Source organism: Bufo gargarizans, chromosome 6 (genome assembly GCF_014858855.1).
Source record: "Bufo gargarizans isolate SCDJY-AF-19 chromosome 6, ASM1485885v1, whole genome shotgun sequence".
Taxonomy (NCBI): Eukaryota; Metazoa; Chordata; class Amphibia; order Anura; family Bufonidae; genus Bufo; species Bufo gargarizans.
In genome coordinates, this window is record NC_058085.1 from 351,342,487 (window position 1) to 351,368,816 (window position 26,330).

Genomic DNA, 26,330 nt, shown 5'->3' on the forward strand with positions numbered 1-26,330 from the left:
TGAAGAGGTGCCTGCTAAGTTCCCTAGCGTGTGCTATGTTTGTGAGGAGGTAGGAGCACCCACCTTGCAAATTAATATTACTGCCCTAATTGTGTTTAATAGGCTAAAATGTTTGAATGTTGACTGTCAGGGTTAACTTCAAAATGTTTGTAGTTAAAGGTTTGAAACCGCGCTGCTAATGGTTCAGTCAGACGCTGCACAAGTGACAGAAATAGGGTATTAGCCTTCGTCCTCCACTCTCAAGGATTCGATCCTCCTCAGACCGCCTCCTCTGTAGGATTAAATGACCAGCATATAGTGAAGTACCCTCTTAGTTGTTAATAAAAAAAAGGGTTTATTCTACTCACAAACAATGGTAGATCATAGGCATATCACAATTAGTGAAAACAACTTGAAGTCCTGCCCGACCCGGGTTTTGCTCTCTGGCTTCCTCAGGGGCGACAACTGCGCATGTCCACAGCTGGGCCCTTTAAATAGCCCAGTCTCCCATTATCAGACCGTGGGAATCACTCCCAATCAAAATGTTTTTTGTTTTTTTTAAATGCATGATAAAAGCAGTATTCATAACATATCCTTAATAGGAACATTCATATCCTTATAAAACAATATCAGCCATACACCAAATTGTATCAAAAATCGATTAGAAAATATCTTAAATATACAATATACTTTTCCATATATCTCACATAGCTGTGCCGCCGCTTTATCTTATATACAACCTTGTCACCATATAAGCATGTTAATACAAAAACGCGGTTGAGTAAGAAAGGGGATAAGTTGAAATATGGTGACAAGGTTGTATATAAGATAAAGCTGCGGCACAGCTATGTGAGATATATGGAAAAGTATATTGTATATTTAAGATATTTTCTAATAGATTTTTGATACAATTTGGTGTATGGCTGATATTGTTTTATAAGGATATGAATGTTCCTATTAAGGATATGTTATGAATACTGCTTTTATCATGCATTAAAAAAATAAAAAAAAATTTTGATTGGGAGTGATTTCCACGGTCTGATAATGGGAGACTGGGCTATTTAAAGGACCCAGCTGTGGACATGCGCAGTTGTCGCCCCTGAGGAAGCCAGAGAGCGAAACCCGGGTCGGGCAGGACTTCAAGTTGTTTTCACTAATTGTGATATGCCTATGATCTACCATTGTTTGTGAGTAGAATAAAACCCTTTTTTATTAACAACTAAGAGGGTACTTCACTATATGCTGGTCATTTAATCCTACAGAGGAGGCGGTCTGAGGAGGATCGAATCCTTGAGAGTGGAGGACGAAGGCTAATACCCTATTTCTGTCACTTGTGCAGCGTCTGACTGAACCATTAGCAGCGCGGTTTCAAACCTTTAACTACTTGACTTTCAGTGTGAATACCCACCACACTACACCGGAACCAGCAGCGCAGATAAGTGTCCGTGTTTTGGGACACAGGACTGACATTTTCATTTTTATTGTACAGGGAGTGCAGAATTATTAGGCAAGTTGTATTTTTGAGGATTAATTTTATTATTGAACAACAACCATGTTCTCAATGAACCCAAAAAACTCATTAATATCAAAGCTGAATATTTTTGGAAGTAGTTTTTAGTTTGTTTTTAGTTTTAGTTATTTTAGGGGGATATCTGTGTGTGCAGGTGACTATTACTGTACATAATTATTAGGCAACTTAACAAAAAACAAATATATACCCATTTCAATTATTTATTTTTACCAGTGAAACTAATATAACATCTCAACATTCACAAATATACATTTCTGACATTCAAAAACAAAACAAAAACAAATCAGTGACCAATATAGCCACCTTTCTTTGCAAGGACACTCAAAAGCCTGCCATCCAAGGATTCTGTCAGTGTTTTGATCTGTTCACCATCAACATTGCGTGCAGCAGCAACCACAGCCTCCCAGACACTGTTCAGAGAGGTGTACTGTTTTCCCTCCTTGTAAATCTCACATTTGATGATGGACCACAGGTTCTCAATGGGGTTCAGATCAGGTGAACAAGGAGGCCATGTCATTAGATTTTCTTCTTTTATACCCTTTCTTGCCAGCCAAGTTGTGGAGTACTTGGACGCGTGTGATGGAGCATTGTCCTGCATGAAAATCATGTTTTTCTTACCTTGCAGACTTCTTCCTGTACCACTGCTTGAAGAAGGTGTCTTCCAGAAACTGGCAGTAGGACTGGGAGTTGAGCTTGACTCCGTCCTCAACCCAAAAAGGCCCCACAAGCTCATCTTTGATGATACCAGCCCAAACCAGTACTCCACCTCCACCTTGCTGGCGTCTGAGTCGGACTGGAGCTCTCTGCCCTTTACCAATCCAGCCATCTGGCCCATTAAGACTCACTCTCATTTCATCAGTCCATAAAACCTTAGAAAAATCAGTCTTGAGATATTTATTGGCCCAGTCTTAACGTTTCAGCTTGTGTGTCTTGTTCAGTGGTGGTCGTCTTTCAGCCTTTCTTACCTTGGCCATGTCTCTGAGTATTGCACACCTTGTGCTTTTGGGCACTCCAGTGATGTTGCAGCTCTGAAATATGGCCAAACTGGTGGCAAGTGGCATCTTGGCAGCTGCACGCTTGACTTTTCTCAGTTCATGGGCGGTTATTTTGCGCCTTGGTTTTTCCACACGCTTCTTGCGACCCTGTTGACTATTTTGAATGAAACGCTTGATTGTTCGATGATCACGCTTCAGAAGCTTTGCAATTTTAAGAGTGCTGCATCCCTCTGCAAGATATCTCACTATTTTTGACTTTTCTGAGCCTGTCAAGTCCTTCTTTTGACCCATTTTGCCAAAGGAAAGGAAGTTGCCTAATAATTATGCACACCTGATATAGGGTGTTGATGTCATTAGACCACACCCCTTCTCATTACAGAGATGCACATCACCTAATATGCTTAATTGGTAGTAGGCTTTCGAGCCTATACAGCTTTGAGTAAGACAACATGCATAAAGAGGATGATGTGGTCAAAATACTCATTTGCCTAAAAATTCTGCACGTAGTGTATACAGTGTTTTGTGGGTTTGTCAAGTCCTGCTACCAACATAGACATTTTTGATTTCAGAGCTAATTTTAAATGTAACATTGATGTCTTTTGTGATACTCCTGTGGAAATGGAGAAAGGGACTGATGACATGCGGACATTGTTTGTAAAGTTGGAAAGGGAATTCATTAGGGAGGTCAGAACCACCTGGGATATTGCCTCCCTGGAGCGGTTCTTAATGGAAGGCAAGATCCCAGAAGGATTAAGATGGCAACTCCCTCTGATTACAGAGAAGGAGGAGGATCTGGTGGGCTGGGAAAAAGTCCTGAATGAATGTGCATGGAAGGTGATGCAATATATTATTAATGTTCGGAAAAATAAGTTGAATAAGATTAATAAGGTAATTGAAGAACTACATGAGGTTATTAAACCGCTGAAAGGTGTGAATAGGAGTGAATATGACAAATGTAGCAAACAATGTCAGGAAGCGGTTTTTAAATCAGAAAAAGATATAAGAGGTAAAAAGCAGAAGAGGTATATAAAGATTAGTAATGACTATAAGTCAGATCTAGTTTATAAATGGAAAAATAAAAATAGAGACACAATACAGATAATGTCAGATGTAACACACGTGAATGAAGGAAGTGGTAATAATCCTAATCAAGGATATCACACTGAAGGTTTTAGGAACTCGGAGAATGGGGGTGGAAGGCAAAAGTTTTTTAAAAATAAAAATAATTATGTCAGAAATCACCAGTTTAATAATCAGATGCCGCAGCATAACTATGGCCACTACAATAGATATAATGATCATACATATCAACCTAATAGAGATAATGACCGCATATACCAGCCCAGCTTTAGTAATTTTGAGAGAAGCGAGGATCATGTGTATCAACACAACTATGAAGGACAATATAATGGGAACTATGGACAGAATGGTGGCTATAGAGGATATCAATATAGACAACAATATAGGCAGCCATATCAAGGAGGAGGCTATAAAGGGAAACCAAGGTGGAGACCACAGGACAATTATGGTCCGACTCAGTATGAAAGTAGAGGGAATATAGAAAGAACCAACTATGAGGTGAATGGTCACATAGAGAGTGGGATGAAAGAGAATGGTGAAGGAGGGAGATTGAGGTCGATACAGCAAGGTGAACAAAATTTTCCCCATCAAAGCATAAAGGGGGTACAGAGGGAGGGGGAAATAAAAGAGCAGAATATAAGAACACCCCAAAAAAGAAGTCTTGTAGAGGAAAACAGGGAAAGGGGAAGAATAAGCCCAAAAATAAAGAGAAACAAGGAAATGTAAGAGGAATTTTCAACTTGAGTAGCCATGAATTAACGGAAGATGAAAAAAAAGCGTTCTTAGTAAAGGATTAAAATATGCACCTAGTCAGAAGATATTTAAATTTGAGATGTTCCTAGATATACACAAATTCATTCGAAAGATTAATATGGCAAAGTACTGGATGAATAACCCGGTCCCACAAAATAAAAAGATAGAGGAAAGGGAGGAAATTGTGCACACAAACTTAAAAGAAAAATCAAAAATGTATTGAAGCATTTAAAACAGGCCTATTGAAGGAATTAGAAGAAATGGATACAAGTAGGATATCCCATAATTTAACTTTTGGGGAAAGGAAGGCATTAAAGGATCTGGAACAGAATCTGGATCTAATATTCAAGCCCGCCGATAAAGGGGGTGGGGTGGTTATGATGAATAGAGATAAATATGAGGCGGAGATGTTGAGACTGGTGTCGGATGAGGTCACATACAAAAGGTTAAAAAATAACCCCACTTTGGAATATAAAAAAATACTGGATGGTTTATTAATGGATGGCCACAAAAAAGGGGTATTGAACAAAAAGGAGTTTGATTATTTAACCGTGTCACACCCAATTGTACCTGTGATATACCATCTGCCGAAGGTGCACAAAAGCCTCACCGACCCCCCGGGGAGGCCGATAGTCTCGGGGTTGAACTCCTTGACATGTAGAATAACGGAGTACATAGATTTTTATTTACAGGGTTATGTAATAAAAAACCCTTCACATCTCAAAGACACTGAATCTGTAATAGTTAATGAAAGACCTGAGTCCTCCTACAGCAAATACATGGATGGCCACAGTTGACGTGGCATCCCTGTATACAGTAATCCCGAAAGATCTTGGGATAAAAGCTGTAGAGAATAGAATCAAACAAGATCCGAAAATTGGTGATCTACAGGGGGATTTTATTTTGAAGTGTCTGGACTATTGTCTCGAACACAATTATTTTTGGTTCCGAGATTCGCATTATGTACAGTGCGTCGGTACGGCAATGGGGGCGAAATTCGCCCCCCAGTTTCACCAATATTTTTATGGGGGCATGGGAAGAGGCCACCATCCTTCCCACACTAGGAGTGGTCACCTCCAGAGGCAGGTTAACCCTTTGGAGGAGATACATCGATGACTGTCTCCTAGTGTGGGAAGGAGAGAGGGAGGGACTTGAGACCTTCATCCATCAGCTCAACAATAATACATGGAACTTGCGGTTTGTGGGGGAGATTAGTAATGTCGCTATTAACTTTCTGGACTTGTGCATAAAAATTGAGGACGGCAGATATAAAACCAGTTCCCTTTTTAAAGAGACAGATGTCAATTCATATATTGACATGAAAAGCTGCCACTATCAACCATGGCTTAGAGGTATACCAAAAGGGCAATTTAAAAGAATGGCCCGGAACTGCACTACAGTGGAGGACTATAGATTGCAATGCAAGGTGTTGAAAGATTGATTCCTGGAACGAGGATATGAAGAAGGGAGCCTGGAAGAATATATCCAGACTGTAGAAGAAGAGAAAAAAGGGGAAAAGGGGAAAGTAAAAATAAAAAAAGATGAGAAAGACTATAGATTTTCCTTTGTTACAAGATATAGCTCAATGTCCGATATTGTTAAGAAGGCTGTTAGAAAAAATTGGGGAACACTTAAAAATGACCCCATATTAGGAAAGGCTATTCCTGAGAACCCGATGTTCACCTTTAAAAAGACTCCAAGTATCAGAACTAAGCTGGTACATAGTTCCATTCCCCCAGTAGATAAAAAACGGGGTAGGGAGGGAGGGAAGTTCACATGGTGTGGATTTTGTATTGGGTGCAAGAATCGGAATACAAAAGGGAGAATGAGAACACTTGACTGTATTGTATCTAAAAAGAATGGAGAGGAATTTAAAATAAAGGGAAAATGTTCCTGTGAAAATGAGGGTATTATCTATGTATTGGAGTGCCCTTGTGGACTCCAATACGTAGGTAGAACAGTGAGGAAATTAAAAGTGAGGATCCAGGAGCATATAGGAAATATCAAGAGAGGACTGATGAGTCATAGTGTATCAGCCCACTTCAAGCTGATGCATGGCAAGAACCTGCGGGGCTTGAAGTTTGCTGGGGTGGAAGTGGTTAAACCACATTGGCGTGGAGGTGATTTTTTGGCACAAATTAACCGAAAAGAAGTACAATGGATTTATCAATTGGGCACCTTGCAGCCGAGCGGTTTAAACATAGAGTTTGATCTAAAGCCATGTTTAATATAAAGTGCAAAAAGGAGAAGAAGTGCCCATAGGAAATTAAATAGTAATAACTTCTACCTTGTGTTGAGGACCTTTAGGAGATGTCATGAGTAGTAACTATGGATTGGGTAGCTCAAACATGTGATCTGAGTTTTATGAATGGGAAAGGGGTGGGGTAATAGCGTTTAGAGTAACGTGACCAATAGTGGGTGGAGATGTAATCAGGTGAGCATGTGGTGAAGCACACAAGAAAAGTAAGAATACTGTGAATTAAAAGCTTTTAATAAGATGCGGTCATATAACTGTGAAAAAGGAAGCATGTTAATACAAAAACGCGGTTGATTAAGAAAGGGGATAAGTTGAAATATGGTGACAAGGTTGTATATAAGATAAAGCTGCGGCACAGCTATGTGAGATATATGGAAAAGTATATTGTATATTTAAGATATTTTCTAATCGATTTTTGATACAATTTGGTGTATGGCTGATATTGTTTTATAAGGATATGAATGTTCCTATTAAGGATATGTTATGAATACTGCTTTTATCATGCATTAAAAAAATAAATAAAAAAAAATTGGGATTGGGAGTGATTCCCACGGTCTGATAATGGGAGACTGGGCTATTTAAAGGACCCAGCTGTGGACATGCGCAGTTGTCTCTCCTGAGGAAGCCAGAGAGCGAAACCCGGGTCGGGCAGGACTTCAAGTTGTTTTCACTAATTGTGATATGCCTATGATCTACCATTGTTTGTGAGTAAAATAAAACTTTTTTTTATTAACAACTGAGAGGGTACTTCACTATATGCTGATCATTTAATCCTACAGAGGAGGCGGTCTGAGGAGGATCGAATCCTTGAGAGTGGAGGACGAAGGCTAATACCCTATTTCTGTCACTTGTGCAGCGTCTGACTGAACCATTAGCAGTGCAGTTTCAAACCTTTAACTACTTGACTTTCAGTGTGAATACCCACCACACTACACCGGAACCAGCAGCGCAGATAAGTGTCCGTGTTTTGGGACACAGGACTGACATTTTCATTTTTATTGTATTCAAAATGTTTGTGCCTACTTGTAAGAAAAACGGTGGTTCTTCACTAACCTAAAGGTTTGCTAAACAGATCGGCTACCCTGTAAATTACATTAACACTCACTTTGTCAGCAGTCAGCTCTTTCTCTGGTTTCATCAGTACCACGCTCTGATCTACCACCCGCAGACCACAGAGAGATCCAGGAGCAGCCTCAACCTGGAGAGACACATCTGATCCTGGAAGAACCTCCCCAGGGGAAAACTTAGTTGATACCTGGAAAGAGATTACAACTTAATAGGAAATAAACATAGAACAACCAGAGACAGCCCTGATACCTGACTGAACACTTGTTTAGGACTCTCCTACTTAGTGTCCATCACATGGCACCCTATCTTCCTGGTCACTCTTGCATTTGGGTAGACATTAATAATTGATTCTCCAACCTACACCTGCCTGCTTCATAAGAAAAGGCTTTTATGAGTAGGTGCCAGCCAGATCAAGGGAGAATACTGTGTACCTATAGTCCATGGAGTAAATGTAAATTCTGTTATCATGACTTTGCTGCAATTGCACCAATAACTGTTAGATATTGATGCAATCCTAGTGTAAGAAGATGCGCAGGAGTAGCTTAAAGGCTCAAGCATCATACTTTTATCTCAGTATCCAGAAAGCTATGTTAGATGCTGAAGCTCTATTTATAGATGAAGAGGGTAGTCGTAGAATTATTAAATCAATATCACTGAAGTACGACTACCTAAAATTTAACATTTATTTAGGTCAATTAAAATTCCCTGAAAGAGGGACAACTCGTACCACAAAAACACAAAAACACCTACAGTACAATAAGCACACGAACGAGCAAGATCAGACAGGTAGATTAGTATGAGAGGAAAAAAGGGGGGGAACGCATCAGGGCAACCCGTGCCATGACAGACTCAATCCCTACAATATCCCTTTGTAACTCCTCCTCAGCCCGGAGATGTGTCTTGATGGTAGGCACACTCCGTCCCCGTACCTATGCTGTCTATCCTTAAAATGCCCTTTATACCCTATCCCATATGGATATCCGGGTAATAGTGTATAAGAAAAAGATGTCGCTTATATAGTCACGTGTCCCATAGTCACGTGTCCCAGTATTAGATGCTGCATCTCCTGCACTTAGTTGTGAATTTCAATGTTAGATGCAGAAGAACAAAAACGGAAAAACTAAGCAACTTTGTTTCAAAACGGGAAACCAATTGCGGAATCATTCTGCTTTTTCCTGAAGTCCTTCAAAAATTTAACATATGTCCCAAAATGCAACTCAGTCTGCAAAAAACAAGCCCTCATTCCACTATGCCAACAAGAAAATAAAAAAATGATGGCTTTTAAAACATGGAAACTAAAGAATCAAACACATTTCCACATCCTGGAGTCAGTCATAAATTACTTAAAGAACTTACTTTATTCTTGAAACATTTTTTTACAGTGAATTTTGCTTTATCTGCTAACATTTCTCCATTAGGCAGCATGATGTAAACAAGGGCATGAATAAACGGAGAAGTGCTTGCACTCAAAGGAAGGTTCAAGGTAACTTTTCCATGGATATCTGTGATAAAAGAAAACATAATTGACTGAAAACCACTTTTAGCCTCATACATCTATTGCATGGATCTACAATACATCACCCATAACATACTAAGGGTCCATTTTAGATATGAGTGAATTGATTCTAGGGATATAATTAGGTATATTTAGGCTTTTAGCAGGGAAAGCATAGAGAGTTAGGGACTGAGGGCTCTGAATCGTGTTGCATGCAGCTGCTGGCAAGTTCTACATTACAAAACCCTGCAACAATCTCAGGTTTTGACATTTATAACTAATTTCTGTTGTGATGCATTCTTGTTGTCAATATTCTGGAGAAAACAGTTGATATATTTGGCACAAATCAAAATTCCATTCTTTTTGGTGCATTTTACGCCGTGATTCTGGTGCAACATGCTTAGTAAATGTCCCCCATTATATTACTTCAAGATACCGTGCAGTTTAAGAGAATGCATATTACGGCATTAAGGGGGATTGGTCAGTAAGGCACACGGAGCAACAAAAGACAGAAGTCAGGGCCAGGGATGATCACATTTACACTGCCTGGTCATGTCAATCAAAGTGGGCATGGCAGTTGCAGAGAGAGCTGAGCCTCTAGGAGGAAGGGCAACACTCCATTGCTCCTAGAGGTTCATTTGCATATATTAATATTTATTTTTTGTCTCAGTAGAAATGATGAACATATCAACATGGGACCAACATAGGTGCCTTCAGCTGCAAAGCGCACATACAACAGATCAACCAGTTTTGTGGGTACAAATCTGGTTGATCAAAATTCCCGATAGTCTCCTGATGGAGTGCTATTCAATCCTGGTGTCTCATGGAACACAATACTTGGATCATGAACGTGAACGCTCCCCTACCGCGTGAGATGCTAGTATCACAGATACCACGTGGGGCGCTGCAAGTACGATTGGGACAGAAGACCGTATCTTCTATTGGTGAGGTGCCAAGAGCGACAGAACAGGTAACTGGGGTCAGGGTGTCATTGCCAGTGGGACGCCACGTACGGCATATTCTGACTGACACCCGACCACAGATTTAATTTCTGAATGAACTGGCCATTGTTAACGGTAACCTACGTTACGAATGAACTGGGCTCAGATACTACAGCACTTTTTTTGCCCATTATAGCACCTGATTTGCGCAGTGCACCAACAATTGACTACGGTTTTGTTAATATAAAGATATATATTGGACAACTTCTGATCCAAGTATTGCGTTCCATGAGACACCAGGATTAATTAGCACTCCACGAGGAGACTATCGGTAATTTTGAACTCTTGCTCTGGATGTACACTGATTCTTTACATTGTTCAAACATATGTTTGAAAATATCTCCTGACTATTATGAGATAAATTTTGGACTGGTTTTCAAGCAGTATCCTTACTAGCCACTGCAGTGGTTTCTTGATATGTACTGTAGAAAAACGCAAGGGTCCGTCGTTGACGGAAGGTATGTGTCACCGAAGTTCCTGGCCTCGGTGAAGTAAGAGCTGGTATTTTCAAGTGTCAGCAGCAGTTAGTGCTGGTTGACACATTACTATTTTAGTATGGCTGTAAGCTGATCCGGGCCGGTTCTTACTGGGAGTAACCAAAGTGCTGGGTGGGTGGCTGCTCCCCACGCTCCAGGCAGACTCTTTATTGGCCTATATCAAACCTAGCCAGCAGTCTCAGCTGTGTGTGGATTCCTCCTCTCTGACAGTGGCGCGCTGTCAGTCCCTGTGTGTTTTGGGATCTGAAAACTTTTGCCGTGCAAAAGGGCTGGGAGCCGCATGCTGAGAAACAGGCCCCTAAAGCCTGCTGTGGACGATAGGTGGAGAAACTGCAAACCACTTGAAGGTTTTTGTTCTGTGGACTTTTCATGGTGTGAACAAACACCTAGACTGCAAAATGTCACTTTTTGTTTTTCTTTATGTGTGAATAAAACACTGAACTGTTTAAGTTAAAGACTTTGTGGTTGTCTCTATACTGCCTACGCTAGCCTGTCTACCAGAGCAAATCCCTACAGTACTTTTTATCTGATTTTAAAAGCTTTAAGTGTTTTATAAATTGGACGTAGTGTATGAACTTGAGATGCCTTTTATAAAACTGTAATCTATTTGGATTTTTATACATATATTTATTTGTTTTAATCTGGTTCATTGCTCTTTGTACATTAAAGCTCCTATTATACCGCCGTGTATACCTATGAGTGCTTCCAAATAGAGAATTTTTACCAAATCAATATATATTCTTTTTTCTCTCTGACTGGGTGAATCACATAGACCTGTGCACCTCATACATGAGAGTGGACAGGTGAGCCACCCGATCTGTAGAATAATTATAACAATTATAAATAATTTTGGGACAATAATGCAGAACAGGCCACTGTTTCTTAGGACATTAACATGTGTATGTGCATAAACAGTGTCATAGATTTGCCCCCACTAAGGCATAAGTTTTGAATGCTTGTTCCTAAAAAGCCACAGTATTTTTTACATTATTTGCCCCTATAGCTGTGTCAGTGCCACTTTATTTGCTGTTACTGTCATTGTGTATGAACTTAAAAAGGAAGGGAGGGAGAGGGAGAAGAGAAAGAGTAAAATTAAAAAAAGAGAGCAAGAGAACAAGAGAGAAAAAATCCTAGAAGCTCTGTAAACCATGAGTTAGCAACCTACAAGACTTCAGCTGTTTTGAAACTACCATTCCCAGCACGTTCTATTCACTTCTACTTGGGTGCATGCTGGGAGCTATAGATTCACAACTGCTATGGTGACACAGGTTGCTGACCTGTGTTGTAGACTTTAATTTCTTAATAGGGTTCTCCGAGCTAAAGATATTGATGACCTATCCTCAGGATAGGTCATCAAAGTCAGATCAGACCAGTAGGGTTCCGACTCCCAACACCACCACCACCACCAATCAGGTGTTTTAAACTGTGGAGCTTTAAACTACAGTGTATGGAGTGGAAGCAGAAGGCTCAGGACACTGGGTAGTGCTGATGTACTGAAGCTCAGCTGCCATTCACGTAAGTTAGATTTGAGCCAGTGTATGGGACGGGCTGCTTCCAGCTGGCACACTATAAAGTTTCTGGGATGGTGGCTGCCCGAAAAAGCTGATTGGTGAGGGTGTTAGATATCGGACCTCCACTAATATGATATTGACCTAATAGGCCATCAATATCCGTAGCCCAGAGAACTCCCCTAAAATCAACACATCTGTGATCATCTTGCCTTACCTTCATTAGTGTTTTCAATGTTAATGTCCACTGACCCTGAGTCTTTAATAGAAACTTTGGAAACCAACTGTAAAAAACAATGCAACAATTAAATAGGAAATTAGAAATAAATAGGATGATGGGGGGAAATATAATGCTTTAAAGTGAAATCCTGCTAATCTCCACTTGTCAGCCATGGGCAGAGATACTTAACTCTTGTTTCCACTAATAGTGTTAAATCTTCCGTTGTAGTTTTGTCATTTATTTCCCAGGTTATATTTTTGTAACTGGCAAACTAGGTAATTGTCCAGAGCCTTCTACCTTGAGAAACCTAGGAGTAACCTAAAATCACTGAGAATCATTTAGTAAAATATGGTGGATAATTCAAAAAAAAAATTTGTGAACTATATGGTAGTCTTACGTGCTACCATCTTTAACCCCTTCAGGACTGCCATTTTTCACCTTAAAGGGAACCTGTCACCGGGATTTTGTATATAGAGTGGAGGACATGGGTTGCTAGATGGCCGCTAGCACATCCGCAATATCCAGTCCCCATAGCTCTGTGTGCTTTTTTGTGTAAAAAAAAATGATTTGATCCATATGCAAATTAACCTGAGATGTGTCCTGTCCCTAAGATGAGTCCAGCGTGAAGGAGCCCAGCACCGCCCCGCATCCTCAGAATCTCGTCCTTGCTCCCCGACGTCACAAAGCCAGAGAGCCGTAATCTTGCGATGCGTGAGCTAGGGCATGCGCAGTGTCATCATAATGTTCCTTCCCCGTGCTGGCATCGGCCTCAGGGAACGAACTGCGCATGCGCTAGCTCACGCATTGCGAGATTACGTCGCTCTGGCTTTCTGACGTAGGGGAGCAAGGACGAGATTCTGAGGATGCGGGGCGGTGCTGGGCTCCTTCACGCTGGACTCATCTCAGGGACACATCTCAGGTTAATTTGCATACACTACAGACCAAAAGTTTGGACACACCTTCTCATTCAAAGAGTTTTCTTTATTTTCATGACTATGAAAATTGGAGATTCACACTTAAGGCATCAAAACTATGAATTTACACATGTGGAATTATATACATAACAAAAAAGTGTGAAACAACTGAAAATATGTCATATTCTAGGTTCTTCAAAGTAGCCAGCTTTTGCTTTGATTACTGCTTTGCACACTCTTGGCATTCTCTTGATGAGCTTCAAGAGGTAGTCACCTGAAATGGTTTTCACTTCACAGGTGTGCACTGTCAGGCTTAATAAGTGGGATTTCTTGCCTTATAAATGGAGTTGGGACCATCAGTTGCGTTGTGGAGAAGTCAGGTGGATACACAGCTGATAGTCCTACTGAATAGACTGTTAGAATTTGTATTATGGCAAGAAAAAAACAAAAACGAGTGGCCATCATTACTTTAAGAAATGAAGGTCAGTCAGTCCGAAAAATTGGGAAAACTTTGAAAGTGTCCCCAAGTGCAGTCACAAAAACCATCAAGCGCTACAAAGAAACTGTCTCTTATGCGGACCGCCCCAGGAAAGGAAGACCAAGAGTCACCTCTGCTGCGGAGGATAAGTTCATCCGAGTCACCAGGTTAACAGCAGCTCAGATTAGAGACCAGGTCAATGCCACACAGAGTTCTAGCAGCAGACACATCTCTAGAACAACTGTTAAGAGGAGACTGTGTGAATCAGGCCTTCATGGTAGAATATCTGCTAGGAAACCACTGCTAAGGACAGGCAACAAGCAGAAGAGACTTGTTTGAGCTAAAGAACACAAGGAATGGACATTAGACCAGTGGAAATCTGTGCTTTGGTCTGATGAGTCCAAATTTGAGATCTTTGGTTCCAACCACCGTGTCTTTGTGCGACGCAGAAAAGGTAAACGGATGGACTCTACATGCCTGGTTCCCACCGTGAAGCATGGAGGAGGAGGTGTGATGGTGTGGGGGTGCTTTGCTGGTGACACTGTTGGGGATTTATTCAAAATTGAAGGCATACTGAACCAGCATGGCTACCACAGCATCTTGCAGCAGCATGCTATTCCATCCGGTTTGCGTTTAGTTGGACCATCATTTATTTTTCCAGGCTGTGTAAGGGCTATTTGACCATGAAGGAGAGTGATGGGGTGCTGCGCCAGATGACCTGGCCTCCACAGTAACTGGACCTTAACCCAATCAAGATGGTTTGGGGTGAGCTGGACCGCAGAGTAAAGGCAAAAGGGCCAACAAGTGCTAAGCATCTCTGGGAACTTCTTCAAGACTGTTGGAACACCATTTCAGGTGACTACCTCTTGAAGCTCATCAAGAGAATGCCAAGAGTGTGCAAAGCAGTAATCAAAACAAAAGGTGGCTACTTTGAAGAACCTAGAATATGACATATTTTCAGTTGTTTCACACTTTTTTGTTATGTATATAATTCCACATGTGTTAATTCATTGTTTTGATGCCTTCAGTGTGAATCTACAATTTCTATAGTCATGAAAATAAAGAAAACTCTTTGAATGAGAAGGTGTGTCCAAACTTTTGGTCTCTACTGTATGTATCAAATCTTTTTTTTTCACAATAAAAGCACACTGGGGACTGGATATTGCGGATGTGGTAGCGGCCATCTAGCAACCCATGTCCTCAGCTCTATACACAAAATCCCGGTTACAGGTTACAGGTGTCACTTTATGTGGTGATAACTTTAAAATGTTTTTAATTATTCAAGCCATTCTGAGATTGTTTTCTCGTCACATATTGTACTTCATGACAGTGATAAATTTGAGTTAAAATATTTCATTTTTATTTGTAAAAAAATACCAAATTTCCCAAAAATTTGGAAAAAATTATCAATTTTCAAAATTTCAATTTCTGTGCTTTTAAAACAGATAATGATACCTCCTAAAATAGTTATTACTTTACATTTACCATATGTATTCTTAATGTTTGGATCATTTTGTAAATTACATTTTCTTTTTTCGGAATGTTAGAATGCTTAGAAGTTTAGAAACAAATTTCCAAAACTCACTTTTTAAGGACCAGTTCAGGTCTGAATTTACTTTGTGAGGCTTACATAATAGAAACTGAAGGGAAATGTGACTCCATCTTGTCTTCTCTTACATGTACAGAATTGTTATAAAATGCCAGATCTCATCAGGTGGTCTGAGGAAATGTTTAATGCATTTGATTATTTGAAATGTTCTTTAATGACAAGTCCAGGTTTGGGCCTCCCTGACTACAAACTCACATTACGCGTATATGCTCGACAAAATTGTAAAACTATGGCGGGTGTGCTGACACAATATCACGGAGGCAAGTTACTTCCTTGTGCCTTTTTTTTAAAGGTGGTTCCGGCATCCGTCCAAGGAATGCCGGCCTTTCTGAGATCTCTTGCAGCCTGTGCTATGATGGTTGAGCTTGCAACGCCACTCACAATGGGACATGAGACTATCCTGTACACCACACATGATGTAGTAGGCCTTCTCAAAGGCATACACACACAGAACATGTCCGCACAAAGACTATCTGGATATGAGATTCTACTCCTCAGCAATCCCTCCCTCTAAATCAAATACGCAACACACACCTCAGGTCCAGCACCTATCTTGAATACCCTATTAGGACTTAAAGGACCTGAGGATCACTTGACAGAGGCACATGGTTGTATACACGCCATACAACATGACACACATATTGTCCTGGAAGCCAGACCCATCACATACCAATCGGCACAAGCAGCAGAATCGATTGCACTCACGAGAGCATGCATACTACATGAATGCAAGCCAGTCACCATTTACACTGACAGCAGGTACGCACATGAAGTGGTCTGGGACCACGGGGTCATTTGCCAAAGGAGAAGATTCATTGCAGCTGATGGTAAGCACATCTCACATTCACAACTTGTCATACAACTTTTAGAAGCCATAAGGTTGTCCTCACAGATTGCAATTGTCCACTGCAGGGCGCATACTGGTGGTAAAGACCATGTGTCCCAAGGCAATGCCCTGGCAGACGCTGAGGCCAAGAAGGCTGCACTGATGGCCCCAGCCACATTGCAAATGGTGAAATTAGTACCTCCTTCACTTGCGTTAACTCAGATGCTTGTGGATATCCAGTCCTCAGCTACTGACGAAGAAATGGCCGATTGGTGTTATCCAATCTTGCAGAAGAATCCTAGGACAGGATTAATCTGCAAAGAGGGAGAACCATGCATACCACAGCACAGCTTTTATTGCACATTTTCATGGAGTAGGACACGACAGAATTCAAACAACACACATGCTGCTAGCACAGAATTTCTACATTACAGGCATTAAACAGTTGGTGTCAGATTATGTGGGAAGGTGTATCACATGTTTGAGGAACAACCCAAACACCAATGTAAACAGATTGATTAAAGCCCTAAATGAAATTGAGGAAAAAGTTGCTTGTAAGTCTCCTTGTGTTCCACAGGAACCAACTCACCCATTCCAAGTGGGAGATATTGTGCTGATAAAGAAATTAAAGAAAGGAAAATTTGCAGGAGACTTCACCTACGGACCACCGACTACAGGGTGTTCCACATGATTGGGGCATAGCAAATGTTGAGCAAATATTTAAAAAGGGTCCAAAAACAGAACCCAGAATTTTGGAGCACCTCAATGAAAATAAGCAAATAACGCCATATCACGATGGCTTCATGACGAGAAATCGGTCATGTCAAACTAATTTAATCAGTTTCTATGAGGAGGTAAGTTCTAGACTTGACAGCGGCAAATCAATTGATGTCGTATATCTGGACTTCTCCAAAGCATTTGACACTGTACCACATAAAAGGTTAGTATGTAAAATGAGAATGCTCGGACTGGGAGAAAATGTCTGTATAGTTCGGGTTCGTACCGAATTTTGGGGTGTCCGTGACACGGACCCGAACCCGGACATTTTCGTAAAAGTCCGGGTTCGGGTTCGGTGTTCGTCGCTTTCTTCGCGCTTTTGTGACGCTTTCTTGGCGCTTTTTGAAAGGCTGCAAAGCAGCCAATCAACAAGCGTCATACTACTTGCCCCAAGAGGCCATCACAGCCATGCCTACTATTGGCATGGCTGTGATTGGCCAGAGCACCATGTGACCCAGCCTCTATTTAAGCTGGAGTCACATAGCGCCGCCCGTCACTCTGCTCTGATTAGCGTAGGGAGAGGTTGCGGCTGCGACAGTAGGGCGAGATTAGGCAGATTAACTCCTCCAAAGGACTTGATTAACTGATCGATCTGCAGCTGTGGATCATTGAGCTGCTGATCCTCAATTGCTCACTGTTTTTAGGCTGCACAGACCGTTTGTCAGTCACATTTTTCTGGGGTGATCGGCGGCCATTTTGTGTCTTGTGGTGCGCCAGCACAAGCTGCGACCAAGTGCATTTAACCCTCAATGGTGTGGTTGTTTTTTGGCTAAAGCCTACATCAGGGTGAAGCTGTCACACCAAGTGCATTTAACCAGCAATAGTCTGTTCATTTTTTGGCCATATACAAAATCAGGGGCAAGCTGCGCCTGTCACCAAGTGCATTTAACCCTCAATGGTGTGGTTGTTTTTTGGCTAAAGCCTACATCAGGGTGAAGCTGTCACACCAAGTGCATTTAACCAGCAATAGTCTGTTCATTTTTTGGCCATATACTAAATCAGGGGCAAGCTGCGCCTGTCACCAAGTGCATTTAACCCTCAATGGTGTGGTTGTTTTTTGGCTAAAGCCTACATCAGGGTGAAGCTGTCACACCAAGTGCATTTAACCAGCAATAGTCTGTTCATTTTTTGGCCATATACTAAATCAGGGGCAAGCTGCGCCTGTCACCAAGTGCATTTAACCCTCAATGGTGTGGTTGTTTTTTGGCTAAAGCCTACATCAGGGTGAGGCTGTCACACCAAGTGCATTTAACCAGCAATAGTCTGTTCATTTTTTGGCCATATACTAAATCAGGGGCAAGCTGCGCCTGTCACCAAGTGCATTTAACCCTCAATGGTGTGGTTGTTTTTTGGCTAAAGCCTACATCAGGGTGAAGCTGTCACACCAAGTGCATTTAACCAGCAATAGTCTGTTTATTTTTTGGCCATATCCCAGTCTAATTCTGTCACTAAATCCATACCGGTCACCCAGCGCCTAAATACTAGGCCTCAAATTTATATCCAGCTAAATCTGTCCCTAGTGCTGTAGCTGGGCGAGTTATTTAGTGTCCGTTCAAGCACATTTCTTGTTCTGGGTTGAAATACAATTCCCAATTTAGCAATTTCATAATTTAGTGGTTTCTGCTATATCAGAGCTATTTGAAATCTATCCCTAAAAGGGTATATAATATTCAAGGTGCACATTGGGTCATTCAGAATAACTTCACACACACCCGCTACTGTGTATTTCCAAGTCTAATTCTGTCACTAAACCCATACCTGTCACGCAGCGCCTAAATACTAGGCCTCAAATTTATATCCAGCTAAATCTGTCCCTAGTGCTGTAGCTGGGCGAGTTATTTAGTGTCCGTTCAAGCACATTTCTTGTTCTGGGTTGAAATACAATTCCCAATTTAGCAATTTCATAATTTAGTGGTTTCTGCTATATCAGAGCTATTTGAAATCTATCCCTAAAAGGGTATATAATATTCAAGGTGCACATTGGGTCATTCAGAATAACTTCACACACACCCGCTACTGTGTATTTCCAAGTCTAATTCTGGCACTAAACCCATACCTGTCACCCAGCGCCTAAATACTAGGCCTCAAATTTATATCCCGCTAAATCTGTCCTTAGTGCTGTAGCTGGGCGAGTTATTTAGTGTCCGTTCAAGCACATTTCTTGTTCTGGGTTGAAATACAATTCCCAATTTAGCAATTTCATAATTTAGTGGTTTCTGCTATATCAGAGCTATTTGAAATCTATCCCTAAAAGGGTATATAATATTCAAGGTGCACATAGGGTCATTCAGAATAACTTCACACACACGCTTCTGTGCATTTCCAAGTCTAATTCTGTCACTAAATCCATACCGGTCACCCAGCGCCTAAATACTAGGCCTCAAATTTATATCCCGCTAAATCTCTCGTTACCGCTGTCCTGTTGTAGCTGGGAAAGTTATTTAGTGTCCGTCAAAGCACATTTTTTGTTCTGGGTTGAAGTACAATTCCCAATTTAGCAATTTCATAATTTAGTGGTTTCTGCTATATCAGAGCTATTTGAAATCTATCCCTAAAAGGGTATATAATATTCAAGGTGCACATAGGGTCATTCAGAATAACTTCACACACACCCGCTACTGTGTATTTCCAAGTCTAATTCTGTCACTAAACCCATACCTGTCACCCAGCGCCTAAATACTAGGCCTCAAATTTATATCCTGCTAAATCTCTCGTTACCGCTGACCTGTTGTAGCTGGGAAAGTTATTTAGTGTCCGTCAAAGCACATTTTTTGTTCTGGGTTGAAGTACAATTCCCAATTTAGCAATTTCATAATTTAGTGGTTCCTGCTATATCAGAGCTATTTGAAATCTATCCCAAAAAGGGTATATAATATTCAAGGTGCACATAGGGTCATTCAGAATAACTTCACACACACGCTTCTGTGCATTTCCAAGTCTAATTCTGTCACAAAATCCATACCGGTCACCCAGCGCCTAAATACTAGGCCTCAAATTTATATCCCGCTAAATCTCTCGTTACCGCTGTCCTGTTGTAGCTGGGAAAGTTATTTAGTGTCCGTCAAAGCACATTTTTTGTTCTGGGTTGAAGTACAATTCCCAATTTAGCAATTTCATAATTTAGTGGTTACTGCTATATCAGAGCTATTTGAAATCTATCCCAAAAAGGGTATATAATATTCAAGGTGCACATAGGGTCATTCAGAATAACTTCACACACACGCTTCTGTGCATTTCCAAGTCTAATTCTGTCACTAAATCCATACCGGTCACCCAGCGCCTAAATACTAGGCCTCAAATTTATATCCCGCTAAATCTCTCGTTACCGCTGTCCTGTTGTAGCTGGGAAAGTTATTTAGTGTCCGTCAAAGCACATTTTTTGTTCTGGGTTGAAGTACAATTCCCAATTTAGCAATTTCATAATTTAGTGGTTTCTGCTATATCAGAGCTATTTGAAATCTATCCCTAAAAGGGTATATAATATTCAAGGTGCACATTGGGTCATTCAGAATAACTTCACACACACCCGCTACTGTGTATTTCCAAGTCTAATTCTGTCACTAAACCCATACCTGTCACCCAGCGCCTAAATACTAGGCCTCAAATTTATATCCCGCTAAATCTCTCGTTACCGCTGTACTGTTGTTGCTGGGCAAGATATTTAGTGTCCGTCAAAGCACATTTTTTGTTCTGGGTTGAAATACAATTCCCAATTTAGCAATTTCATAATTTAGTGGTTTCTGCTATATCAGAGCTATTTGAAATCTATCCCTAAAAGGGTAGATCATATTGAAGGTGCACATAGGGACATTCAGAATAACTTCACACACACCCGCTACTGTGTATTTCCAAGTCTAATTCTGTCACTAAACTCATACCTGTCACCCAGCGCCTAAATACTAGGCCTCAAATTTATATCCCGCTAAATCTCTCGTTACCGCTGTCCTGTTGTAGCTGGGAAAGTTATTTAGTGTCCGTCAAAGCACCTTTTTTGTTCTGGGTTGAAGTACAATTCCCAATTTAGCAATTTCATAATTTAGTGGTTTCTGCTATATCAGAGCTATTTGAAATCTATCCCTAAAAGGGTATATAATATTGAAGGTGCACATTGGGTCATTCAGAATAACTTCACACACACCCGCTACTGTGTATTTCCAAGTCTAATTCTGTCACTAAACCCATACCTGTCACCCAGCGCCTAAATACTAGGCCTCAAATTTATATCCCGCTAAATCTCTCGTTACCGCTGTCCTGTTGTAGCTGGGAAAGTTATTTAGTGCCCGTCAAAGCACATTTTTTGTTCTGGGTTGAAGTACAATTCCCAATTTAGCAATTTCATAATTTAGTGGTTCCTGCTATATCAGAGCTATTTGAAATCTATCCCAAAAAGGGTATATAATATTCAAGGTGCACATAGGGTCATTCAGAATAACTTCACACACACGCTTCTGTGCATTTCCAAGTCTAATTCTGTCACTAAATCCATACCGGTCACCAAGCGCCTAAATACTAGGCCTCAAATTTATATCCCGCTAAATCTCTCGTTACCGCTGTCCTGTTGTAGCTGGGAAAGTTATTTAGTGTCCGTCAAAGCACCTTTTTTGTTCTGGGTTGAAGTACAATTCCCAATTTAGCAATTTCATAATTTAGTGGTTTCTGCTATATCAGAGCTATTTGAAATCTATCCCTAAAAGGGTATATAATATTGAAGGTGCACATTGGGTCATTCAGAATAACTTCACACACACCCGCTACTGTGTATTTCCAAGTCTAATTCTGTCACTAAACCCATACCTGTCACCCAGCGCCTAAATACTAGGCCTCAAATTTATATCCCGCTAAATCTCTCGTTACCGCTGTCCTGTTGTAGCTGGGAAAGTTATTTAGTGCCCGTCAAAGCACATTTTTTGTTCTGGGTTGAAGTACAATTCCCAATTTAGCAATTTCATAATTTAGTGGTTCCTGCTATATCAGAGCTATTTGAAATCTATCCCAAAAAGGGTATATAATATTCAAGGTGCACATAGGGTCATTCAGAATAACTTCACACACACGCTTCTGTGCATTTCCAAGTCTAATTCTGTCACTAAATCCATACCGGTCACCAAGCGCCTAAATACTAGGCCTCAAATTTATATCCCGCTAAATCTCTCGTTACCGCTGTCCTGTTGTAGCTGGGAAAGTTATTTAGTGTCCGTCAAAGCACATTTTTTGTTCTGGGTTGAAGTACAATTCCCAATTTAGCAATTTCATAATTTAGTGGTTTCTGCTATATCAGAGCTATTTGAAATCTATCCCAAAAAGGGTATATAATATTCAAGGTGCACATTGGGTCATTCAGAATAACTTCACACACACCCGCTACTGTGTATTTCCAAGTCTAATTCTGTCACTAAACCCATACCTGTCACCCAGCGCCTAAATACTAGGCCTCAAATTTATATCCCGCTAAATCTCTCGTTACCGCTGTACTGTTGTTGCTGGGCAAGATATTTAGTGTCCGTCAAAGCACATTTTTTGTTCTGGGTTGAAATACAATTCCCAATTTAGCAATTTCATAATTTAGTGGTTTCTGCTATATCAGAGCTATTTGAAATCTATCCCTAAAAGGGTAGATCATATTGAAGGTGCACATAGGGACATTCAGAATAACTTCACACACACCCGCTACTGTGTATTTCCAAGTCTAATTCTGTCACTAAACTCATACCTGTCACCCAGCGCCTAAATACTAGGCCTCAAATTTATATCCCGCTAAATCTCTCGTTACCGCTGTCCTGTTGTAGCTGGGAAAGTTATTTAGTGTCCGTCAAAGCACCTTTTTTGTTCTGGGTTGAAGTACAATTCCCAATTTAGCAATTTCATAATTTAGTGGTTTCTGCTATATCAGAGCTATTTGAAATCTATCCCTAAAAGGGTATATAATATTGAAGGTGCACATAGGGTCATTCAGAATAACTTCACACACACGCTTCTGTGCATTTCCAAGTCTAATTCTGTCACTAAATCCATACCGGTCACCCAGCGCCTAAATACTAGGCCTCAAATTTAAATCCCGCTGAATTTGAATACAATACATTGGGCCAAATAATATATTTGTTGTTGTGGTGAACCATAACAATGAGAAAAACATCTAGTAAGGGACGCGGACGTGGACATGGTCGTGGTGGTGTTAGTGGACCCTCTGGTGCTGGGAGAGGACGTGGCCGTTCTGCCACATCCACACGTCCTAGTGTACCAACTACCTCAGGTCCCAGTAGCCGCCAGAATTTACAGCGATATATGGTGGGGCCCAATGCCGTTCTAAGGATGGTAAGGCCTGAGCAGGTACAGGCATTAGTCAATTGGGTGGCCGACAGTGGATCCAGCACGTTCACATTATCTCCCACCCAGTCTTCTGCAGAAAGCGCACAGATGGCGCCTAAAAACCAACCCCATCAGTCTGTCACATCACCCCCATGCATACCAGGGAAACTGTCTCAGCCTCAAGTTATGCAGCAGTCTCTTATGCTGTTTGAAGACTCCGCTGGCAGGGTTTCCCAAGGGCATCCACCTAGCCCTTCCCCAGCGGTGAAAGACATAGAATGCACTGACGCACAACCACTTATGTTTCCTGATGATGAGGACATGGGAATACCACCTCAGCATGTCTCTGATGATGACGAAACACAGGTGCCAACTGCTGCGTCTTTCTGCAGTGTGCAGACTGAACAGGAGGTCAGGGATCAAGACTGGGTGGAAGACGATGCAGGGGACGATGAGGTCCTAGACCCCACATGGAATGAAGGTCGTGCCACTGACTTTCACAGTTCGGAGGAAGAGGCAGTGGTGAGACCGAGCCAACAGCGTAGCAAAAGAGGGAGCAGTGGGCAAAAGCAGAACACCCGCCGCCAAGAGACTCCGCCTGCTACTGACCGCCGCCATCTGGGACCGAGCACCCCAAAGGCAGCTTCAAGGAGTTCCCTGGCATGGCACTTCTTCAAACAATGTGCTGACGACAAGACCCGAGTGGTTTGCACGCTGTGCCATCAGAGCCTGAAGCGAGGCATTAACGTTCTGAACCTGAGCACAACCTGCATGACCAGGCACCTGCATGCAAAGCATGAACTGCAGTGGAGTAAACACCTTAAAACCAAGGAAGTCACTCAGGCTCCCCCTGCTACCTCTTCTGCTGCTGCCGCCTCGGCCTATTCTGCTGCTGCCGCCTCAGCCTCTTCCTCCGCCTCTGGAGGAACGTTGGCACCTGCCGCCCAGCAAACAGGGGATGTACCACCACCACCACCACCACCACCTCCGTCACCAAGCGTCTCAACCATGTCACACGCCAGCGTTCAGCTCTCCATCTCACAAACATTTGATAGAAAGCGTAAATTCCCACCTAGCCACCCTCGATCCCTGGCCCTGAATGCCAGCATTTCTAAACTACTGGCCTATGAAATGCTGTCATTTAGGCTGGTGGACACAGACAGCTTCAAACAGCTCATGTCGCTTGCTGTCCCACAGTATGTTGTTCCCAGCCGCCACTACTTCTCCAAGAGAGCCGTGCCTTCCCTGCACAACCAAGTATCCGATAAAATCAAGTGTGCACTGCGCAACGCCATCTGTAGCAAGGTCCACCTAACCACAGATACGTGGACCAGTAAGCACGGCCAGGGACGCTATATCTCCCTAACTGCACACTGGGTAAATGTAGTGGCAGCTGGGCCCCAGGCGGAGAGCTGTTTGGCGCACGTCCTTCCGCCGCCAAGGATCGCAGGGCAACATTCTTTGCCTCCTGTTGCCACCTCCTCCTTCTCGGCTTCCTCCTCCTCTTCTTCCACCTGCTCATCCAGTCAGCCACACACCTTCACCACCAACTTCAGCACAGCCCGGGGTAAACGTCAGCAGGCCATTCTGAAACTCATATGTTTGGGGGACAGGCCCCACACCGCACAGGAGTTGTGGCGGGGTATAGAACAACAGACCGACGAGTGGTTGCTGCCGGTGAGCCTCAAGCCCGGCCTGGTGGTGTGTGATAATGGGCGAAATCTCGTTGCAGCTCTGGGACTAGCCAATTTGACGCACATCCCTTGCTTGGCGCATGTGCTGAATTTGGTGGTGCAGAAGTTCATTCACAACTACCCCGACATGTCAGAGCTGCTGCATAAAGTGCGGGCCGTCTGTTCGCGCTTCCGGCGTTCACATCCTGCTGCTGCTCGCCTGTCTGCGCTACAGCGTAACTTCGGCCTTCCCGCTCACCGCCTCATATGCGACGTGCCCACCAGGTGGAACTCCACCTTGCACATGCTGGACAGACTGTGCGAGCAGCAGCAGGCCATAGTGGAGTTTCAGCTGCAGCACGCACGGGTCAGTCGCACTACAGAACAGCACCACTTCACCACCAATGACTGGGCCTCCATGCGAGACCTGTGTGCCCTGTTGCGCTGTTTCGAGTACTCCACCAACATGGCCAGTGGCGATGACACCGTTATCAGCGTTACAATACCACTTCTATGTCTCCTTGAGAAAACACTTAGGGCGATGATGGAAGAGGAGGTGGCCCAGGAGGAGGAGGAGGAGGAGGAGGAAGAGGGGTCATTTTTAGCACTTTCAGGCCAGTCTCTTCGAAGTGACTCAGAGGGAGGTTTTTGGCAACAGCAGAGGCCAGGTACAAATGTGGCCAGCCAGGGCCCACTACTGGAGGACGAGGAGGACGAGGATGAGGAGGAGGTGGAGGAGGATGAGGATGAAGCATGGTCACAGCGGGGTGGCACCCAACGCAGCTCGGGTCCATCACTGGTGCGTGGCTGGGGGTAAAGGCAGGACGATGACGATACGCCTCCCACAGAGGACAGCTTGTCCTTACCCCTGGGCAGCCTGGCACACATGAGCGACTACATGCTGCAGTGCCTGTGCAACGACAGCAGAGTTGCCCACATTTTAACCTGTGCGGACTACTGGGTTGCCACCCTGCTGGATCCACGCTACAAAGACAATGTGCCCACCTTACTTCCTGCACTGGAGCGTGATAGGAAGATGCGCGAGTACAAGCGCACGTTGGTAGACGCGCTACTGAGAGCATTCCCAAATGTCACAGGGGAACAAGTGGAAGCCCAAGGCCAAGGCAGAGGAGGAGCAAGAGGTCGCCAAGGCAGCTGTGTCACGGCCAGCTCCTCTGAGGGCAGGGTTAGCATGGCAGAGATGTGGAAAACTTTTGTCAACACGCCACAGCTAACTGCACCACCACCTGATACGCAACGTGTTAGCAGGAGGCAACATTTCACTAACATGGTGGAACAGTACGTGTGCACACCCCTCCACGTACTGACTGATGGTTCGGCCCCATTCAACTTCTGGGTCTCT

The 26,330-nt window shown here is 42.6% G+C and overlaps 1 protein-coding gene across 1 annotated transcript in view; it reads right to left on the reverse strand.

Annotated features, from left to right (window-relative positions):
- The window catches only part of LOC122942210 (alpha-2-macroglobulin-like protein 1), a 273,571-nt gene that overhangs the window by 136,028 nt on the left and 111,213 nt on the right, over window positions 1–26,330 (reverse strand). The window contains exons 13-15 of the mRNA XM_044299709.1: window positions 12,382–12,448; window positions 9,020–9,165; window positions 7,701–7,850 (exon numbers count right to left, since the gene is read on the reverse strand). Coding sequence (XP_044155644.1) covers window positions 7,701–7,850; window positions 9,020–9,165; window positions 12,382–12,448 — 363 coding nt within the window. The remainder of the gene's footprint in view (window positions 1–7,700; window positions 7,851–9,019; window positions 9,166–12,381; window positions 12,449–26,330) is intronic.